The sequence below is a fragment of the Prenolepis imparis genome, unplaced genomic scaffold, assembly GCF_030444845.1.
Source record: "Prenolepis imparis isolate NDT839.2.m4 unplaced genomic scaffold, iyPreImpa1.0 SCAF_8, whole genome shotgun sequence".
Classification (NCBI taxonomy): Eukaryota; Metazoa; Arthropoda; class Insecta; order Hymenoptera; family Formicidae; genus Prenolepis; species Prenolepis imparis.
The window spans coordinates 13,828,373-13,852,997 of record NW_028141166.1 but is presented as its reverse complement, the minus strand read 5'-3'; the positions used below and the strand labels follow the sequence as shown (position 1 = coordinate 13,852,997).

The window sequence follows — 24,625 nt, the reverse complement described above, 5'->3', positions numbered from 1 at the left end:
ATGTAAAAATAACAGACAATTAGAGGTGCATATAGCGGCACAGAAGTCTTCATAAATTAACGGAAAAGGGGGGACTCCCTCGGACGCGCGCGCGCGTGACGTATTCTACTTCTTCACACTTTCATGCGCATTTTGTACTTACGTAAACTCTCCCGCGGAGTTTCGCCGCGGCTAACTACGAAACGCGGTGGCATCATATCGAATCGATTGTTATTCAGCGTAATCTGTGATATATTACCTGGATATAACCGCAGTCCACATCGGAAGGGATCATTGTAAGCGCATATAGTGGCCCCATTATAAACCGCAAGCATGTCGTTGATTAAGCGATTGTACTGCAAAAAAAAATAACTTTTTGCTACATATTGTTCGTAATTATAACGTGTATGTCGTGTATGTATTCTAAACATATACTGTCAATTTAATATAAGCGCTGCAATATAACGATTCATATAGCTATTTATATGAATAAAGTTAACGTTTACCCTGTCTAATTGATCAGGTGGAAGTGCCGAAGGACCCACGACGAATAAATAACGAAGCCGTCGTCTGATTATGGGGTCCTGAACAGAATTTATATCAATTCTGGAAATCAGAAGCCAAGCTTGATATTGGAAATCCGCATATAATCGTTGTGTATCCAGCTAAAAAAATAATGTAAAATTAATACGATTAGAGGAAATTCTTAAACTGTGTAAGAAGAAAAATTTCTCTATAATATTTATATAGAAAGACATATATATATATAAATACATATATAAATAAATTATACTAATTATTTTCAAATGGCAAAAATTATGTATTGTTATATATTGAATTTCTCATACAATTATAAAGTAACAGATAATTTAGCAAAAAATATCATTGTGCAATTGTTACATTAATTACATGACGAGAAAATCTGCCTGTAACTGATTAGAAAACGCAGTTGCAATAAAATGCAAATCAGTAAACGACGTTTTACCGTTAGAGATAAAGCCAGTACAGATAAAACGTATCTATTTGTGTCTTTTTGTGACAGTAACCTATTTTTAGAAAAATGTGGTTAAGAAAGTGAAATTGCATTTGACTCTTTCTATATATATAAATGTAAATGTAATACAAAAAATATATATTTATCAAAATTTCGGTTATTATTTATTGTATAATATATTGTTTTGAGAATTAAATATGTCCTTATTTGAATTATATAGATTTATTGTTATATAAGGAGCCGCAAGATGATGACTAGATAATATATAAATGCAAATTCCAGTTATACATGTTATATGTCACATGGCATTTGCAGATAGCATGTCAGCGTGCACTCATAAGAAAAACTTAGGCAAATCGTGTAACACGCGTAACATGGTATTTCTATCATTATCATTGAAATAACTCACGTGTGTATAATGTATGTGTATGTGTGTGTGTAATTATATCTAAAAAAAATTTATAACGGATAAATACTTAACAGTTTATATAATTGCATTGTCTATATTAGTATTACAAAATTTAATGAGTTGAAAAATAATTTCAATGACTGATACTTCCCATGTGATAATGAGGAAGCCAGGTGATTCATCGTACGTCGACATTTTCAGTCACGGAAAAGGAAAGCAGTATCTCGATTATTGTTAACGTTACGCGACGCAAACTTGGTTGGGTTTCGCATTGAAAAGTACAAAATTCCCGTTTCTCGAGACGGCTGGGCGATTGCAAAATCGTTCGGGACGACTATCGCGACAATGCCATCGCCTGGGAAAATTTCCCGCGGAGGCGTTCGGTCTTTCGCTGACAATACAAACGGTCTCGTGTCAGGGAAAATTGTGATCGCGATGCGCCTACAAAATAGCGTCAGTGCTTCGCCAACCGATGGACAAGTCAATGTATTATGCAGACATCGCGTAGAATCGCACGAGAGGATACCGAGAAGAGGTCGAGGTCCTTTTGAAGACGTTTCGTAGGGTGGATGAGAAACTTATACGATTGTACGCGACTTATTTTCCACGATTATCACTGCACTTTGTTCTAGTGTTGAAAGCTCAACGCCTTTTTAAACTTTTATCTTTCTAATTGCATCTCTACATATTCTTCGGTAGTAATTTGCTTTAATTTTAATCTAATATTTCTTTTATTTCAGTGAATGTTAGAATAAAAGATTTTTTATTTTTATATTTAAAAAATATTTTTGCATACCTCTTTAAGCTTTAATTTGTGACTACAAATATAGACTATTGCTGTTTTAGAACGAAAGAAAATTATATCATCCTAAGTTCTGGATTTAAAATATTACTTTTATATAAATATACAATTTTTCTTAATGGCACGATGAGAATAATGAACGAATTTGTATTATATTGTATTGTAAGATGGCCTAAATTGCAAATATAGAGGGCCACCAATACATGCGGGTTACTGCCGAAATGTTTCGAAATTTGTTAGCCTGATTAATGAAAGAATTGAGAGTGAAACTACACGACACATGATAAAATAACGGGACAAATTTCTTATTTAAGGAGAATAATGAAGCATAATGAATTGAAGAATAATGCTTTCTAAAATAGATTTAACTGTCTTAATCTTACCGCTTGCAGCTGCGTATATTCGTTGACATTGGTTTCGTACGCCCACTGAGCTATTACGTTGGCGCTGCATCTCTCTGCACCAAGGAAGTCTAATCTAGCTAAGATATTTCGATAATCTAATTCATTAGAAGGAATTTGTCGGCCAACATCTTGGTCGACGTCCCTGTATGGCGGTAAGTCCAATTGACCGAAAACTGCCGGTACCAGGCAGAGTATGAACACTGTCCATCTTATCTAAATCATCATACATATTTATTAATTTTGTGTATTTTCTAATAAAAATTAAATTGAAGGAAATTATATTAAGATGGCAAACTCCAATTATGACTTAATTAATTTTAAATTAATAACAGTCTTGAATTAGGCAAAATATGTATTATTGAACCACGTGTTAAATGTCTTTTTCTAAAATTACATTTATTTGAATTAAATTTTTTGCAAACTTTATATTTAATTTTCTACTATAATAAATTTTTTATTTATTATTTTATTTTTATTTATACATATTGTTGTGTTCAGTATACATTCTAAATATTCCTCTCTGAAAATTCTAATAATGTGATCAATATATTTTAAAAAAATAGTCGATATTAAGGTTGACTCCGTAATGGCGAAGTTGGACGTTTTTAAGGTCAACCACCCTTATTCCTAAAATAATTAATAAGGTTGATAAACTCGACCACTACGCACGTTATTGATTGATATTGTTTCCAAGGCTACAAGATTATAGATATGATTGAGTACGTGAATTTCGTTCCCTTGCACAATGCCAGGCAACAGGTAATAGGAACAGGAAATAAAAAATATCCACCAATAAGAGCAGGGAGTAGATATTATTCCCTGCTCTTATTGGTGGATATTTTTTGCGAGGGGCTTTATGTCCATCATCTTTTGCCTGTTGCGTGTCATTCGAAATTATTTAGACTAGTCGTAACTGTAATTTCGTTATTTGATTTTTACCCCTATGTTTTGTGTATAATATAATGTGAATAGAGAATAAAAGAAAATTTTTTCACGGTAAGTTTTTTGAGGTTTTTGCGAAAACTCATGATGATAATGTAATTTTGATAATATCATGATGCCGCCGTAATACCCTATGTCCTATATTATTAACATTGTCGTAAAAGAAATAACGTTCGAATGGTAATCCTTCATAATTCACATGAAAATTCACGAATTTCCGTGTCTTTCTCCTCATAATCATATTATCTTTATAATTATAATGCATAAATAAAGACTTGAATCATTTTAAGATTGTCGAATTGTACGTCATTTAAATTTGAAAACAATCAGTAGCAAGAAATAAAAAGACAATTTTTATCAATTGTTTCAAAAGTTATTGCTATCATTATAAGATTATCATGCAATATAATGATTTGTGTAATATTGAGTTCAGCTTTCTGTTGCAATATAACAATTATAAACAATTTGTAAAATGATGGTCTTTGCGTCATGGGTTACCGTGCCAGAAACTACCACGAAAATTATTATGGTACATGTCTTACGAGTTAATATAGGAACCTCATTGTTTCTTTAAATCACGCCATGACATTATGAGCAAAGCATTTACGCGCAATTCATTTGTTGGTCTCACGGTCACGTGTTACGTCTTCGCGTTACGTACTTCCTTTCAGCATGAAAGGTACCTGCTTATGCACTGTAGTAGGTCATCTGCGATTGATCGAGATGCGATGATGACCTTGGTTTCATCTACGCTTATTGAGGAATAAATATTTCATATTCTTGCTCTTTAACTTGCATCTAACTATATAAAACTTAGTATTTTATTTGTTGTTTTGACAAAAATAAGTTCCTTAATGTTTCTGTTAAAATTAATGCATTTTAATATTGTTTATGCAAATTATTATAATATAATATTTTGATAAAATTTTTATTAATGTATCTAAAGTTTATGTAAATTATAATTTATAATTAATTGATTATTTATAATTATTTGAGAATATACTTGTATGAAAATTAAAATGAAGTAATTATAATTGCTGTATAAAATGAAGTAATTACTTATAAGATCTAAGTATGACGCATTGGAATTTAATTAATGAAAATAATTTATGAGCATCATAGCATTTAGGCAACATTGTATTTATTTTGCAAACATTTTGTGCAAAATGTATTTAATTTATCGCAAACGTAATTATTCTTCTGAGATACAAGAGTTATCACACTATAATTCAAATATAAAACAATATCAAAATTAATTATTCCTAAGTAATTCCATAATTACTGAAAATCAAAACTTATTTTAAATTAGCTAAATATTTTAATATTAATAATCTCGCATTTAATTGGCTACAAATAGCGATAAACTATTTTTTTATAAATTTCGGGGAAATATAAGAAGATATAGATATATATTAATTAGATAAAAATTATTAGATATAATAATTAGAAAATTAGATATTAATTAAATAATTATATGCTATGCAAAATATAAGTTTTTTTTTAATGTGTGCTGTATGAATGTATGAATAATTAGATAATAAAATTGTGCATATGTTTACATCATAATTAATATCTGATTACTCTTACATAATATATTCTCAATTCTGCTATGTGAAAAGGGTTGACACAGTTTTTAACACTAGATTCGTTTATCTTCTCACTATTTAAGTGTCTAATTTACTTAATCACGCGTTAATTTCGTAAATTAGATTAGACATCCACCATATTACTTTCAACATTAGAATGAGCACACTTATTATTTTGATGTGGGTGCAGCATCTCTCTTTATCATTCACATCTCCCGTAATTTTTTATCAAAATCTTCAAATTTGATGACTTATTATTAGTTAGAATTATGCAACTTTCCAGGGTACAAAGATCACGCTATTTACCCATCAAAATAAAAGATGGATAGCAATTGCCGAGTCTTCTAGCATTAAAATCTGTATCACTAATCGAAGATAGTCACATTGATGGAGACTTACGAAGTTTCCGCTGGTGCGATCTAACACCTTCCTGGTTTCACTGAAAGTAAACTCCATGTGTCTTAAAATTAGGCCTGATTTTGATTCTCGATAATGATCATTTACGATCAATCGATCTCGCGGGTGCACGCAACGACGTCGCCGTCGTACGGAATTCGAAATTCCGTTCCACCGATCGAGCACGACTAACACGAGCGACGATTCCGTTCTGCCGACACTAAAAGCCTCGTAGACGACGTCAAGTGTACATTTATCCCTGCGAAGCTGTTCGAACGCGACCACGGGGAGGTCATCCGTAGCGAAAGTGGGGGATTTGCGTATACCTCATTCGTGTCGTTAGGTTGTCGGTGTCGCTGCTGCTCAAACGGATAGTCGTGGGAGTAAGTGGAAGTAGCCGAGGACGAAGAGGAAGAAGAGTTGCGTCTATGGCATCTGACGTGCGAAAACAAGGAGAAACGATGTATGGATATATATATATAATATATATATATATATAATAATAAGGAATAAGGTGACAGACAGAACGGGAAGAAAGTGTTTAAAAATGGATGCTGATAGTACTTTTCTTAGATTTTTAAAACTTTTTTTGACATATTTTACGAGAATAAAAATCCACGGGAAATTTTATTTCTTGTAAAAAGAGCGTCAATTACAGAGAACGAAAAAGGGGCAAGTAAAAATGGTAAATAAAAAAGAAGCCCTGGTAAGGATGAAAGAGAGAGAGAGAGTGGGACGATAGGGGTCGAGGGCCAACCCACTGTCGATTGCGACAACCTGAGGCTCTCACGTTGACAAGAGTCGACTCCTCTCAACAAGACCTATTGTCTCATCGGAATGCAAGTTTGCTCGTCGTAACTTTGCAAACATTTAAGTCTTTGAAGTTTATAACAGAAAAGATTAGAGCGGTCAGAAAAACTTATTCAGAATAAGAATAATGAATTTGTTCTTGGCAGTCACGATAAAATTTAGACAGATATATCAAGAGTTTGATAGATGTATTCATAATGATGATCAAGTGGAAATTTTTGCAGCAATTTATTCTTGAAGACTTACATCTAAAAAATTCATTTAAATCATATTAGTGGGTGAAGAGATCGCGTTGATACATTTTTAGGTAACAGAATGAAGATTTGATCTTTCATCCCTAAAATAATTTTAAAATCCTAGAAATTCTTTATTTAATTTGCCAAATTTATCAATTTGTAAATTATTAAATTTAATATATTTAAAATATTTATTATTAAAAATAATTGTATGTATTAATATCTTGTATAGATAATATGGATAATTGTACGATCTATTGCATTATTCTGCGGTATTAATCTAAATGCTTGAAATCAGTAATTAACAATGAATCAATAGCAAGCAAAATATAAATAAGATTGCAGAAATTACGAGTGTAATACTGCCTGTACGATTCATTGATGAGTCGGAAGGGTGTGTTTATATGAAACATCGATAAACAGGTTCCGCAAAGCATTGACTTAAAACTGACTCTTTTGCAATTGCTAGCATTATGAGATGACTCATAACTTACGAGTCTATCCGCGTAATTATGCTTAATCTCATCGAGATTACGACGTACACGTGCTGTTTCCTGATTTCAATTGACCTTTCTTTCTCCTGGGAACTATGGCACCATTGTTAAAATTTAAAAAATCTAACAATATAGAAAAGGGTCGGCGAATCGCTAAACTGAATTTATGCATTTATAATAATAATTGAATGTTTGAACTAATCGCATCTATCGCGTTCATCGAACAAGGAATTCATCTCAACGCTAGGGAACGTCATTCCGGATGCTATGCGTCACAAATTAAAAAAAAAATATAAATCATTTATAATATATGCGTATCGATTCGTCATGCGTAGATACATATTATAACGTAGAAACGCAAATATGAATCGGTTCTCATATGTATTGTACAAACGCCACGTGCGTTCGCTCTCTGGCTGATCTTGAACTACATGTTCCACTTCGCTTTCATGATCGGCGCTCTCTTTAACAGCCTGACAGTGACCACACGTTATCCTTATGGATAACGTTGTGATTAACATGACAGCGGTTTGCAATAATAAAAAGCATAAACAACCACGCCCAATCGACTGATGCTTGAGAGACGATAGTCTCACGATGATCTGGAATGTACATATGTAACTGCAAAGCCACTTTACCAGACCTTGAGTCGTTATGGTAAAGTTCTTATGTATCTGTATATTCCGTGTCGTATAGCGCCGCTATATATCTATTCGTAAATATCTGTTTACATAACACGCTTATATGTTTATATACTCGTGAATATTATATAATATAGGAAAATATATGATTCACGTAATTTGTTCTTAGACGAGTTTAATGTTTCTGTATTGAACATACATCTTTTATCTCGCATTGAACTAAAAGAAAAATTTCTAACACTTATTTATTATTTATTTTTATAATTAATTATTTATGTGTCTGGTAAATTTAACGCGATGGTGGGTCTAACAGACCTGAAAGCTTGAAAATAATTATATCCTGAAGTCCTGAATCAACAATTTTGTCTTATTAATTTTCTCTTGCAATTTTATTTTCAAATGAAATTTTATTATATGTATATATAATTAATAAAATTTCAAGTTTTATTAACTTTTTGTTTCAAGTTTTGTGTTTAGTATTTTTAAATATTTCTTTTTTATTAAAAATAATGATAGTTTTTTATACGAAAGATGCGGTGATTAGATCAAGGTAGAAGCAAGTTCTACCCCATAAAATTAAGTCAACGAATTACGCCTTCAATGCCATTCGCATTGGTGTTAGCTATATTCGCACAGGTATCTCACTTAAAAGCATATGCGTGCTCAGACTTCGCCAATGCTAATCTCATTGGCAGATAATGGGAGCATCGGTCTCACGTACCGACCTGAAGTCTAGGTTCAAGTACGTACGAAGATAGCGTTCGCTATATATTTACACTGCAATTACATGTTTTTCGCTACTCTTTTTTTGTCATTTTTAGTCGGATCTTAATCGACATTGTCGCATCGTAAAAGAACAGACGAACAAAAAAAAGAAAGATAGCGTTACATTAATATTTGCGCAACTCGTCGAACTCTAATGCTAATTTAAGTGGCACAGACTACAAGAAATTGACGGAAATGCATTGAATGTTGTTCCGGTACTTTCGATACTTGTTATTCATATATACAGTTATTTCAATTCTCCAATTTTTTTTCCTCAAAACGGTTCATTAAGACTTTGGTTCTATAAATACGATCTTTTCTGTTTCATTGACGTCATTTATTCTCTCTCATTGTTGTATTATTTCTATTTTTAACGATAAAAATGTGTGCTATTTATTCAATCTATATCTGTAAAATTTAGATGAAGACTCAAATACATTAATCATAAAAAGCTTCTTAAGGAAAAAACTTGCAGTTTTTAAAAATTATGAAAAGTTAATTTTAAAAAAAATTTACTTGCCGTTTTTAAAAATATCTCTTTAAAATATTTCATAATTTTTAAGCATTCTAATCTTATCTAATTTCTAAATAAAATTTAAATAAAAACTAATGTAGGTAAAATTAATGTGAGCCTAATTTAATTGTATCATAATATAAAAATAAAGAAAAAAGGAAATAACCATCATTGCCGTTTTTTACGATATAGATTTTCTTTTTGGAACTTCCTTTTGTAAAACCTTGAAGTTAATAAGGTATATATAGTTTTATAAAACTATAAATTTTTTATGTATATTTCATTTATGTATTATCACACGATAAAACAATGTGATAGTAATGCATACCGATAATTGTTTATCTGTTGGCGTCGAGGGAACGTGGGAAAGTGTCGAGATGCGTAACCGGTATTACGCAAACTCTGTTAAGAATTATGCAGAGCAAAGTGCGACAAAGCATAGATGGAAGATTATCCGAGTAGCCGACGAATTTCATAATTGATTTTTTTAAAAATATTTTTTATTATTAAACGGAAAATCACTTTATTAATACTTTTTTTATATTTTTAAACACGCTCTTTCATTTTTAGAGAATTTTAGTCATTAGCAGCGAAAATTAATTTCTTCATAATTTTAGGGTCGAGTATATCATTACGTTATGTCACGTGTTTTTTCAGTATTTTTATCGAATGGAGGACCATTTTATTAGTATTTTATTATATTTTTGAATATATTATTATATATATGTACATATTTTATTACAAGTTTTAATCATTAGTGAAAATCGTGAGTGCCTCGCTTAATGTTTTTTTTTTCAACACATAACGCAAAAAATAATACTATAACAAGCAAGCCATGCAGAGAAACAAATTACGATTTCCGTGATGCGATAAAATTGATTTCATGAACTCAATCGTGGATAACAATAAGAAATTGCCTTGATTGCGGGTCGTTCTTCAAGGTAATTTTGCTGACTATGACCGAGAAATAAATAAAGCAGAAATATAATACGCATTTGGCGTATTACATAAATCGTTTTACTTTAAATAAATTATCAACTGCAAAAAAATCACGCATGCTAGTCTTATATTGCATTAACGCCATTATATTGCATTGCCGACAAAGCACTTTTGTGAAGTGCAATCAGGAAAACAAGACTATAAAATGTGTGCAATGTGTTTTATACATGCTATTTCTATCTCGTCGCATTTAGAATGCAAATGAAGATGCGCATATTTCTTCGCGAACAGTTATGGCAGATTATGAGTCTCTCAGTTAAGTCTCGATTTCGCGAATAAAGCAGGAATAATTTGTAACACCAGATTAATGTGCACACGTAGCGGTAAATGCGAATGAATAATAAGCTTTCTTTAATAATATAATTATCGAAAAAGGATTATCTATATAATTGGTGAAAATTTCTCTCGCAAAAGTTTACAAATGATATAATATAAATGATATAGGTATAATAATGTCATTAATGATTGTCTCTCTGTCGTCTCTTTTTATGTTGGATGCGTTTCCCTAATACGTTATTGTCCTCCTGCGTACAAAATTGTTTAGCTCACGCGCTTAAGACAATTTCATCGCGACATTACATAGTCATTAACGAAAATTGTTGCTTGTCGCCCGGTACTCACGACCCTGCGTACTCTCTGAATCACGTCGATTGAGTAAGAGTCAACCTTCTTTTTTCCACATACACGCACTATGATATGTATGTCGTGTGACTCGATGCGGCAAACGCGGGACCACGAGGAAGGATAAAAAATTTTATTTAACGAGAGATATATACGTCACTTTACGTTATGCAACACAATAGAATCATTGAAATTTGCATGGCGTACAGTTTGTAGTTCCTTATAGTTTTCTTTATAAATTTTATAATGCGGAATCTTTCATAAATTTTTCCATTTGACGTTAGTTTTAACCGTAGCAATTGTGAAATTGAATTTATTAATTCAAATCGCATACGCATGCATTGGTTGTAATGCGTTGTAATGCACAATACTGTCTTTGCCATAAATCTTGAGTAAATTTATTCATCTTTGCATCTTTTAGTAACAAGCTTATCAATCTCTAACATTATTTATTCCAAGAATATATATTTTATAAAGCTTCGTAGGTAGAGTAATGTCTAGAAGATTTTTTGTTTTTACACACACACACAAAAATATTTTATTACAATGATATTGCGACAGTAAACATTAGCTGACTTTTTTATAAACAGTAATGCTTTTGATAGTTGTATTTTATAGAATAATATTCGAATCCAAGTTTGAATTCTCAAGGCATCAAATAATACAGTGTTACAGTGTTAAAATTAAGTCGCTACATTAAATTACCTTAATAATAAAGAAAGGGATTTTGTGGAGACTAACCATATAAAAATTATATAAGAAATTTTATTCAAATAATTGATGAATATAAATATAAACGATTTAAAAAATATAGTTTGATTATTTCTTGACATAATTACGACTATTAAATAAAACGTACTGTAATAGGCGATGACCTGATAAAGATTAAGACGTGGAATTCATATACATATAATTCATATTTATGTATGATATGCCCGTTGATTAAATTACTATTAACACCTATTAATTATGACCCGAAGAAGATTAATTCAAAAACTTTTTTACGTTTATTACTTGTCGACTATCGAAAACTGATTTATGTTGATATTTTAGAGAGATATGTTTAATAAAATATATATTAAAATCTCCGTTTATAATGATGCGTCTTGGAGCTATTGTATTTATTGCGCATCTTCCTGTCTTACACACAAAAATGAAATTTATTGTGATATTTATCGCAATCTTTATAATCTTCAGATTAGAATTATTATAATAATATAATTAATATTAAAATGGGTACAAGGAATATCTGCTAACGCAAAATTTTCGCATGACATTGACCAAGTTGTCGCTTTCTTTCTTTAAAACGCGTTTAATTCTTTTGTGTGTAATATGACATCGTGAGATCATAAAATCCCTCCACTGTAATTAATTTTATCTCTGCAAGACAGGAAGATGCTCGACTGCTCGATGGATGCAATCGTGAAGATACATTATTATGTACATGGAATATATTTTAATATGTCATTATCTTCAGTTTGAGATTAAAAATTAATTATACGCATATTTCAATTACATAAATCAGTGAAAATAGATAGCACATATGATCTAAATTTTCTTCAACAAAACATTAATTGTGAAACAGCAATTCAATTTCACAAATCTCATTGTATTAATTTTGCAATGTTATGTTCAATTTTTAAAATAATTATATTACTTATAATAAAAAAAAAGAATAAGCATATGCTATACATTATAAAATTCTTCTCGATAATTTTTTTTACGAAAAAAAATATATTATAGAAAACATTTCTTACAGTATGAATTAAATTCTGTATACATGTTTGACATGTTTGTTATTATAGGGATAGGGAATAATATTTTTCTTATACTTTAAAGCTTTTGCAATGTTCTTTACTCAACAAATATGATTGCAAAAATTCATGCTTCGAAAAATACATTAATGACTTTCGGGCGTGTCATCAAACACCGGAAATGGCGGTGATAATTACTGCAGGACAAATTTGTTATTACGATTTCGAATAGTAAGAAATGTCACGATTTTATGAATCATTGAAAACAGCTGCATTATAATAATTATGCGGTATATGATCATGTTAGTTGAATGAGAGACCATTTCTTAGAGATGAATGACGCGGTTTAAAGTTGTTTTTATTCGATATCTCATCTTTCGATATACTTTACTGATGTGTATCCAGGAAATAATTAAATATATCTAGAAAAATATATATATAATTGATCATTAATCAACAATTTTGGTGTACTTTATATTGTATTTTAATTACATTTTCAATACTGCTAGATTCAATATTCACTAATGTTTATTGAAATTTCTCATAAGAAATAATTTAATAAAACTTATCTTGTAATAAATTTTAGAAAATGTGGCTAAATTTTTAAAAATTATTTCTGATATGAACACATTTTTTATTATAAGTATAAATAAAGAAGAGTTTTTTAATAGGAAAATAAATATTTTATTAAATTTATAAGAAATATATATTTACTCTAATCAGTGAAAGTCAGTTTGATAACTCATCTGTAAATCAGCTAGAATGAATAAATGCTAGAATGATTAAATTTTAATAATCTTTTTTCGTTTAATTAAAGCGTATAAAATGAATTTGAAAGTGTCGCCATCGACAAATAAACTTGAGAGGCTTAACAAATAACTTGAAAGGCTGGTATGAAATAGGGAAAGGAAAGAGCGGCATTCTTCATCTTATCGAATGCTGGTAAGAAATGAAATGATACTAACAGGTAAGAATATACCTGAAAATGTCTGTAAATTTATATTTTTATTATATAAATTACATATTTATTTTATTTTGTTAGATCCGTATAGAATGAGTAAATTTTTGCAAAACGTTACGAAGTTATAAGATCAAAATTTATTTTACTGGACGTAAATTACTTCAGAGAAGTGTAAAAGTAAAAGTACTATTCACTATCATGTAGAAGGTAACAACAACTCATTGTAACAACTCAGACGAGAATTCTACCTTATCTTTGAACATGGGATTCATTTCGCAATTTCTGCGTCTTCTGGTAAATTCAATTTCTGCAAGATGTACATATAAGAGTTCTGATTTTTATTTTATTTACATGAAACTAAACTGTGTGTTGCATAAGATCCAGAATCACTGCTAATATAAATTATAATTATCAAGACTTAATATACATATAACATATGCTGATATATAACATATGTACTAGCCAACGTATCGATGATGCAATCGTTGAGTCGAATCACTGACTATCTGAAGGAATTTGTTGTTACGCAAATATTTCATCAAATCGCGCTTGATACTTTCCACTTAAGTATTCAATCGACCAGTTTCAATCGAAATATGTGCGTGCGACATATAAAAGAACGAAATCTCAATTATTTTAATTCACACTTAAAGAATAAAACTTGAATTTTACTGTTGCATTGCACAACAAATAAGTTATTATGTCATAATATTTTTATTAAATTTTATGGTTCTATAATAGAAGTATAGAGAGAGAATAGAAGATAATTATAATAGAAGTTATAATTAGAATAATTAATAAAAAAATCATTTTTTGAATTATTAAAATTTTTGCTGAACTGACGATAATGTTTTGATTAATTAATTAATTAATTAATTAATTGTATTAATTTTCCAATTGAATTCTGATTCTTGATTTATTCGATTTGTTATACGTTACGTGTATGCATGTAACTGTCATACATAACTGTCACATATAACTATCACAATCTTTGGCAAGTATGTAAATTATATTAATGTTATGCATTTTTTTTGTATTTCAACTATTTTATTAATAGGCAATACTATTTGATAAATAGTAAAAATAAGAAATTTTTCTCAAATAATTTTTATTTAAATAAATGTATAAAAAAAGGTTTAAAATCTCATTTTTCATCAATATTTCCTTAACTTTTCAAAGAATTATCAAATTATTATTGCAATAGAATAAGCGGCATGAAAAACAAATTACTTTTATATAGATTCAAGTAATTTCAACTAGATATAGAATCTGTAAGTATTTTATAATCAAAGAGGCATGTGGATACAATGTTGTTATTGCAAGTTAAGTGCATTTTCTTCTTAAAAGAAAATTATCGCGATTAATCGAAAATTATTCTCAATAACACTCATTTATTGACGCTTTACATAGAAAACAAAAGCTCGCATAAGAGAATTGGGTTAATTTTGACGACCTACTCTATGTAGATCGTAGACATTGTTACGACACCATTGCTCGTGTACGTGTTTCTTGTGTGTTGCATGTATTATTCAACTCAATTCCAGATCTCTCACTCGTAGCAATTCTCTATAACAATCGAATATTTCGAAAGATTGTATAAGAACGAACAAGACTGATGGGAAATGAATTTGTGATCTGTATTGAGCCATTATTAACTCTTTATCATGTTTCTTCTCCTATATAATCCAGATAATAATATCTTATTTTACAGTTTTTATATTCTCCAAGTTGCTCCTTCTCTAAGACCGATTATTCTCTGATACTCTCGCCTTTGTTTGATATTTCTAAAAGATTTTTTACATGTGGGGTATACACACATATATATATATATATACATATATATTTCCTTCTTTCCGAGTCATAGACTAACATTTGTTCGATCAATTTCAATGACCAGAATTAATTTAATTTTTCTAATGCCAAGATATTGATCTCTGATTAGCGTAGCACGTATCTGTAGAATTATTATTATTATTTTTTTTTTAAGTTTTATGACATGTACCGGAATTGAAAACCATTTTCTCGCCATTGTTCCGTGCGAATAGCAAAGTGGAAATTGGATTAAATTTGACAGCGGAACAACGACCTTGCTTCAGGACTGTGATCTCATGTGTAAAATTGCAAGCGTTACCAGGTCATAGATAATTATAATTATTTCTGATTTTGGCACGTGCTAATATCTAAATTAATAACTTAATGCAAATGACATTGTTCGAATAGTTATATAATAAATATTTACGTAGTAATAATAAATAAATGTTTATAAATAGATTAATAATGTAAAACAAAAATTAAAAATATAATAAAATATACTCAGAGAAAGTATTTCAAGGGACTATTAATTTAACATAATTAATCCAAGAACACCATTATATTCGAAAGAGTTTTATTTATATAATCTTGATTAATAGTAAGATGGCTTAGTAAGTGGCTCTCAAGAATGAGTGGTATCGAGACGACACTTGTTAGACGATCGAAACCCGACCAACCATAAACTGAATACGTATTCCTTGCGCTCCTTGATATACCGGAATTGTCGTAAAGTGATTTATAGGAACGTTCACTCATTAGCCGGAACTAATGAAAGGAAGAAATCTCGACGCGCACTGTCTGATCTCGCGATAATACATGACTTTACCTCGTAATCAATCATAACGCCGAGCGAAATTTAACATTTCACAGAATACATTAAGATATTCTAAGACAGATATTTGTTACATCTTCGTATAAAATAACAATTATGATTTTGATTGTTTATATACGATTATTTTCTTATATAAGATTATATTTTCCTCATATATATAAATTATTGCATACGAGGAATTAATCTGATTGAAAACGAGCGCGATCGTTCTAAATAAAATTAATCTAGTTTCAAACTAATTTTTCACAATTATTCACCGTTTCAATACAGTGTGACATTGGGGATTTGGCAAGCGAACTTTCATAAATGACCTTACACGCGCACATCAAGGATGATCGTCGTTCTCGCTTTACTTTTTAGAAATTGGCCGAAAATTGCCGCGAATATTTTTTCTTATGTCTTTGCATCGCCGGAAGTAGATACTCTTCGAATTTCCGTTAAAAACGAAATTAGCTCACGGACGTTCAACATGCGTGACGCGCCTGGTAAATTGCCAATTTGTTACTCGTAATACGGTGTGCTGCGCGCGCCGAAGGTGGATAATTAGCGGTACGAATGCACTTTTCATGAGGTCGCGCCGTTACCTTCGATGAACGGGCTCGTTAGACTCGGCTCCTCGAGCGGACCCGGATCTCTGATTGTGAGCTGAAGATCCTTAGGGACACTTCTCGTGAATGACGCGCTCATCTATCACCTCGAAACATTTCGAATAACCTCGATTATCGAACGGTTGCCCATTTCCGCGTTAATTATGCAGCGATAATGTTTATTATTATGCACATAATAGTTAGAGTTGATTAATGTGACTCGTGACGTTGCAAAATAACACAGGAATATCGGGCAGAGGACAAAGCCTTATGTCTACTGTTCATGATAATTGGAAAATGGATCTTGGTAGCAAGGATATATTCTCTATGATAAACATATAAGTAGTCGTAGTTATATCCTTGGTGTAAAGATTAACGGAGGTTGTAATTAGTGGACTTATATAACAACGAAGAAAACGAGAAAATCCTCTATCAAGTTAAGAAATAATATTATACACTTAGATTTGCGCTTATCCTTATAATCTAATGCTTTAATAACAGTATAAGTATATAGCTATGTTTTATATTTTAGTTAGAGTTAACAGAAATTTTATTTATGTTTTCATTATTGAAATAATTTATGGAAAACATTTTAAGACAAATGCAAATATATGTATGTAAAATACTGCGTTGTAACTTAAGAAATTCTTATGATAATAATTCTTATGGTAATTATATTACATCAATAATTAATCTTTTTTTGCAATCATATTAAATTATTATCGATGACACGTTACTGCTTCCGCATATTCTGTCATAAAATAGAGTCAAGCAGTCCACAAGTAAGATCGTATAGATGATAGCTGGATTTCCGCATTCATTCATGTTATATTAGATCCATCAAGTTATTCATGCATTCACACGTGGATTAACAAGGAGATTGGTAGTAAAAAAAAATTATTACTCATTACCCTGGAAACTATTTCAAACTCCAAAGTCATGAATACTAAGTAATTGGATTCCGGGCATCGTTTGCCAACATTCGCTTCATTAGATATTAAACAAATTAATGAAGTTGTTAAAAAAAGGTTGCAGTATCTTCCACAAATAACATTCTGTATAAATATTAGAGTTTGCTCCTTTTTTTAAATCATCTTTGCCAACTATATTCTGTTGAATAGCCTTGTTATACTTTCATAAGTATCATTACAGTAATTGATTATACAATTTTACGACAATGCCTCATTCACGGTAATTAGCACGTCCTCGATCGATTGATCGAGATTTTCCCTTCAGTCCGACTTAATTCGCTTGGTCAGGAAGCAGAACGAAATCGGAACGAATTCTAAAATATATCCAAGGTTAATTCTATAAATGTAATAATCTTCTCTATTTCGCGAGAATTTATTTGTTTCTTCTGCAACACTTATTAATTAACAATAAGATTTTTCTATGCTTCGGATAATGTTTGTTGCAACATTAATCGAAACACATTACTGTTTATATAGTAGTGTTTTATAGCTGTTTTGCGTTTTATATTGTTGTGAAATGTTATCCTAAGTAATAAAGTAATAAAGATAATGGTAAAGATAATGTATATTATAATCAATATAATAATGAAGCCAACGCAAATCAAAATATCTACCTTAGCATTATAAAATTATATCTGTTGTAATAAAATAATTATTGTGCATTTATATCGATATTTTGGTTGGAATTGGCCTCTCTCTTATCTTTATACAAATACTGATTATTATAAGTAAATTTAAACTTCAAAACAGATAGACAAATCATACCTAAATGGATCACTATTTTTCTCTCACAATGTCTGAGATGTTCATTGTATTTTGAAAGAAAGATAAAAAGATTACGAGAGAAAGAGAAAGAAGCACGCGGGCATGAATGGTTTGAAATATCTCTTAGGCGAGTGGTCTCGTTAATTAAATCGAATTTAGGCAACTGACGGTCACAGTCAATTGTGCAAGGTCCAACATTCCGACTCGTGCGACCAGACACGAAGCTCGATATCGGAAAGCATTTCTGGCGCGTCTCTCCTTGCACAATGTCGCGGTTAAAAGCACGTTAATTAGCGGGTTAAGGTTGGGAATTCCATTTTTAACGAAGGTCAAGAAACCGCGATCACATGCGTGACGAGAACCACGTTGATGCTGCTGCGCTGCGAGCACTTTCTCAACGCGAGCAAGAATTGCTTGGAATGATTGCAACTATGATAAATGGGTCAGATACAGTTGGCGGTTTATAACAGAGCGATAATTAAATCGCAGGCTATTGACGTTGATAGTCCCAGCGAAGCTAATCATAAAGTATCTCGCGTATGGTATACTTCGTTTCGTTCAAGACCGTAATTATAATAGTATCATGTAGAGATCATGTTCTCGCTTGTTCATGATTTCGGACTATCTCGACAGATCAGACAATAATCAAAATCTTTCTATTTTATTTGAAAACTATGCGCGTTATCAAGAAAATTAAAGTGAAATAAAACAGAAATAAGACATATAGAATATTTCCTTTTAACTTTAATAAGATAGCGAAATAATATATGGTATAATATATTTGTTGTGCATTATTTTTATGATATTATATTGTTATCTGGAGTGTGTCAAAGATATTTTTTTTCAAGGCAATCGATTATGTCGGATTATGTAAAGAATAAGGATTAGATTTTTCCTTTCTAATAATGATTCGCGGATGTACAGCCGATTACCCTATTACCGTAATTATTGTATGCACGAATGACATACATATGTGTGTGACGGGAATTTTTCCTGCGTCGGAAATCACGTATCCTGAGAATAGTATATTATCGTGTCTTTTCCATAATCAGTCAATTATATGACAATTGAATGGAATAATACAATAATGATTATAAAACCGACAGATTAATTAAATTGTATAAATGCTAATAATACACGTGTGCGACTGTCATAGCTATTATGATTAAATTAAACGATTAGAATTAATAGGGCATGATTAAGACGTAATATTTTTAAATAATTTTGGAATTTCAATGCGTCTTTTTAATCTAGCGCTTTAAAAATTTTGGGCGTGGAGAGGGCGTTTAAATATTCGAGATAAGATTTGCATGCCAAGCATTGTTTTGCAACAGCAGCTGACGTCATAATGTTGCACTCACGGAATAGAGATCCGGATTCCGATCCGGAGCATGATGCGATAGGCATTGAGACGTAATGTCTAGAATATACATTAAGTAGCCGCGTGCATTATTTTGCCATAAAGGATTATGCCAGGTAATTTGCCGTCTTTATGATCGAGCGGCGAGAAAGAGCTTTTATAGAAAAAAATGAAAAAAAGAATTGTGATTCAGCCGACATTAATCACAATTTGCATTGTTACTTCATCTCTCATTCTTCTCCCAGACGAAATCACGAGTGATTCTTTCATATATGCAATCTAATTTTTATAACAAAATTGTCGTTTCTTATTCATATTGCATCATCCGTCAATGTTACATTTCTAAATGCATTATATGAAAAATCTTTTACTTTTATTTAATTTTTAAGTACATTTCACGAATTTATACAGAAGAAGATTTTCGTGGTGCCACTTTCGAGAAGGTATCCTTCCTTCTTCCTCGTCGGTGTGACTCACGCTTCAAAAATAAAACGTCGAATCGATTGTTTGTCTGTGAAGCGGCTGCTGTCGCCTTTCTGCTATCTCTCTTCTGCTTCCTATCCGCGGTATCCCCGCGAGACGAAGGTCACCTTGACCATCGCTCGCGCCCCTCGGGAGGGTAATGATTCGGGCGAGGGCGCAAGAAGAGGGGAACAGGGAGCCGGTCGCGGATGGCCTCCAACGGCGACATATAAGTCCCAGGAGCGGCCCCCACCTGAAGTCAAACGGTCCTCTACGCCAGCAGAGACGGACAGTACCTACTTGTGAGCCTCCGATCCGATCCGGTTTTATCTACACCGTTACTTTCGGGAACCTTTATTCCGCGCTAAACCCGCGAACAGTAGTAGGCGTTTCTTCCGGAGCCCCCCTACTATCCGCGACCATCACATCGGGAACGTACCCCCGCGAGACACAGGTGGTACACCACCGTGTGCACTGCTCCTAGGCTCTCGCCGCCTAACGAGAGTACAACTGCAGTTGGCGGCCGACTTGTGTACGGTTCACGGGAAACGCGGAGAACGTGCTCGTTCCAACTCGCGGTAGTTTCGGAAAGATCAAGAGAGAAGGAGAAATGAGAATCGTAAGTACAATGTGATACTTCATGCGAACGAAGAAGAAATCGAGGAAAGACCGAGGGATTATCCTTTCGAATCAAGAGTTTCTCTGTCCCTTCCGTAGGTGATACAAAATCGAGAGTGTCTTGTACTGGATTAGTGAGATTCGTGAAAAATTCGATAGAGGATGTATTAAAAATTTTCTGACCATCAACGTGCAAATCTTTATGAAGAAATAGAGCATTTGAAAGTTTGTTGATTCTTGCTCGATGGTTTTTCTCTCAAATTGAGATCATCAATATCATGTATGATTTTATATTGATTATTTAGATATGTGTCTTGTGTCTGGATTATATAATATTCTATGGATCACATTTTTATGGTATGTGATATTTCATTCTGATAATTTTTGCGACGAAATAAAATTTTGTACTTTCTGGACTTTCTGTTTAAAGCGAAAGCATATTTGGTATTCTTATATCAAATTCAGATTTCATTTTAGCTTTATTGTCCGCGTCTATAATATCACGTTGAAATCATAGAAAGGAGAGTGAATGAGAATTTTTTTTTTATTTACATCGCTTCGAGATGTAAAAGTAAAAATATAGGTTTCTAACTCTAATCCGACTCGACTTTCTACACTCTTATTTACCGAACCTTGCGTTCGATCATAAAGTAAAACATGCTTTTCTACGTCTTACTGTCGGTTCGTTCATAGCATCTGCTTGATAATTCTCATTGCAATTAAAATTGCGGAAGAAAACGAATTGCTCTGATTCACGTTAATTAGACAGAATTATAATGTTAACGATGCGTTGTCGCGATCTCATCATTGTTATAATGTCTCTATGTATATAATTATTCTTAAATTTCGGACTTTCGTAAATTAACTCTTTAAAAAAAATAATAGCCAGGTAATTTTAATAAACTACTATAAATGATAATAGTCATATAAAAAACAGGAATTATTTAAATACAAACAGTTACTTAAAAGAAGAAACTATATTTGTAAATGTTGATTTTTTGTTTAAAAAAATCATCTAAAACTTAATATCGTCAACTATTCAAATTTGTACTATAATGCTCTTGTCTATTACATCTTTATACGTATTAGTCACAAATTAATAGCTATGTAAATTGGCGGAAGAGATTAATTAGTTTCTCTTAGGGAAGGAGATAGTATGTAGGGATAGTACCTTCCTGCGAATGAAATCTACAAACATCGTGTAATAGTTCATTCACGAGATTCTAGCCCGTAGCGAGACAGGTCTACGGCCTTGCCCCGGGCTGCCTCCGATCGTTTGTTGGTGAACTGACATATCCGACCGGCTTTAGATCGTTCACATATTACATAACACGTAACAAGAGTGACGCGGCTATTAAGAAGACGCTCGTTTAATGACTATATCTCGAAGAGATCAGCAATTTCTATAGGGCCGAATTCAAGATATATATTATGTCATGGAAAGAGAGAAAGTGAAAAATTATGACGTCGTAATTTTCATTTGTATCATAATATCATAAATATCATTTTGTGACATAAAATAAATCTTATAATTAAGCCAATTTGTTATTTGTTGAACATTTTAATTTTAATTATTCTTTTAATTTAATTATGACTAAAATTCATGATTTAAATTATGCTGTTCTCATGCGCGAGTTTTTGATTCATACAAATTTCCTTATTAAAAATAAAATTATGAGGAAAATTAATAAATATATTTTTTATATATTATCTTAAATTTGCGGAAAGTATAACAATTAACCGTAATGAGTAACATTATGATTAATCAATTCTTAAATTATATTTGAAAGATTAATTTAAAAATAAATTAAAAGATCTGGATCATTATACATATAATATGTCTAGTATGTATACATAATAGTATATAAAGAGTAATTAAAAACAACTTTAAAATTATGCAATTATAAATCAATTTGCGTAACTATTTGATCTAATTAATAAACCGAGTTGCTAACACTTAGATAAAGTAACTAAATATCTCTGACTAGCATCAAATAAAATTAACTTTAAGTGCAGCACACCGATATTTTCTAAGTAAACAATATTTTCCAAAGATTATTTTTCCAAGTAAATCGCGAGAAAGTCGCACTAATAATCTCGACTGGTTATGCAAACTATTAGTGAAAATTTCGTAACGACAAGGAATTCTGGTGCACCATAGGCTGTAATTTTGCAGACACTGAATTTATTCTATAATTTACACGTGGAACATTAAAAATATTTTAGCGAGCAATTATTGGCATTGTCTACATACAAAACATATTTCTCTTCGATTACTCTATAGTAGTTTAAAATAATGCCAATAGTTTCGCGAAAATAGCTTTTCCATGCAAACATTAAATAGGGTCGCCGCGAAAGATATTAAATTATATATTAAATTTCTAATGATTCTCTCATTTTTTCCTAAATGTGTAATATATGTTCTTATTTATTTAAATGTTCTTTTTATTTTTCAAATTTGTATAATAATATCAAAAATATGTTAGTGATTAAATTTTAAAATAATTTTTAAAGTATAATAAAGTTTGTTTATAGATTTTAATAAAAAATAATATATTATATATATACATAGAAATATGTATTGTACAAGTATGTAGGTCTCCCATAAATAAATTTACACCAAGTCAGGTTTATTATAGGCATAGCCGGAACAGATTTAGTGCACGAATGGCATGCAGAAAGCCACAGTCGTGTCATTTTCTTCGCGATTTCACAAGTAGTTGTTGGCTTTACACAAAAATGATACAGACTTGACGTAACGTAATTAGATTATGTATATAATTTTCTATTCTATTTTATTATAATAATTTTCTTCGAAATGTATAACAAATTTTGTCACAAAGTAGATTCTGAAACATTATTTTGTTACAAGCGTAATTGGTTTTAATGTAATTAGAAATATCTATGATTAAAAAGTTTATTATATATATTTCAAATTTTTAAATAATTTTATGAGATTAATTTTTCTTTATTTATCTTTCTTGTGAATTTATTGGAGGATAATCCTTATTCGCATTTTAGATGAAATTATTACAACTGCTTTAGATTTATTTTTTGATCGTAACCTTGCTGCTTATTTCACAAAATTATATGAAATATATTTCCTATTATTAACAATAAAGATCATAAATACTATTTTTTATAAGCCAAAAAATATCAATGAATTTATATATATGTCATCTTTATCGATCAATCATCTTCATCAATTTTATAAAACTGTAGGAATCAGTTTTAAAATGCTTGTTATTACCAAGAAATTGGTTACGCTATCGAAAGTATTATTTTATCGATGCTGCTTTTTATAGGTATCTTTTTACTGATGAACGATAATTATACTCGTACTATTACTCGTAAATTATCATTACATTATATAATTCGACGAAACTATAATCTTTCAATATACTTATAATTTGTATATGCTTTACAATGTATTAAATGAAAGTCACAAAAATAATCCACAGATATTTCTCATTGCATTATATGAGGAATATAATAGACAATTTTTATGTATATATGTATATGGTTAAATCTAATGATGATTTTGTTATAAACACTTTTAAATTTTTATTCACTACTCCTTTCATTAAACGTTATCAAAAATCGATGACTGCAGATAACACAATGCATTAGAAATATAATTTGTATTTTCACATTATATTCTGTTTAACGAAGGAGAAAGGAAAATACTTCCTAGTATTAAACAGGAAACGGAAATAAAAATAGAAGCAAATAATGTATTTCTGATAAAATGAAAAAATTACTACTTATGTGTAAACATGTTGCTACTTTTATTTTATAATATTCGTAATAATATTAAATTCTTATATTTTTAATCCGACTTTTTGAATCGAAAAATCTCAAGTTTTTTATGTGTGGTTATTATTTTTTTCATTAATTTTTTATTTGTACAA

The 24,625-nt window shown here is 30.8% G+C and overlaps 2 protein-coding genes across 3 annotated transcripts in view; one reads left to right on the top strand and one right to left on the bottom strand.

Moving 5' to 3' along the window:
- Positions 1–5,762, bottom strand: part of Ance-3 (angiotensin-converting enzyme Ance-3) — a 50,728-nt gene extending 44,966 nt beyond the window's left edge. Inside the window, exons 1-4 of the mRNA XM_083043621.1 lie at positions 5,516–5,762; positions 2,568–2,801; positions 486–644; positions 239–335 (exon numbers count right to left, since the gene is read on the bottom strand). Of these exons, the coding sequence (XP_082899747.1) occupies positions 239–335; positions 486–644; positions 2,568–2,801; positions 5,516–5,572 (547 nt within the window). The 5' untranslated portion in view covers positions 5,573–5,762. The remainder of the gene's footprint in view (positions 1–238; positions 336–485; positions 645–2,567; positions 2,802–5,515) is intronic.
- Positions 1–24,625, top strand: part of Wat (worker-enriched antennal transcript) — a 142,634-nt gene that overhangs the window by 100,295 nt on the left and 17,714 nt on the right. Inside the window, exon 1 of one of the 2 annotated variants that reach the window (XM_083043628.1) lies at positions 20,369–20,715. The exons of the other annotated variant lie outside the window; for it this stretch is intronic. Within the exon in view, the coding sequence (XP_082899754.1) occupies positions 20,707–20,715 (9 nt within the window). The 5' untranslated portion in view covers positions 20,369–20,706. Of the gene's footprint in view, positions 1–20,368; positions 20,716–24,625 lie in introns of those variants that run through there. 2 annotated transcript variants of the gene reach the window in all.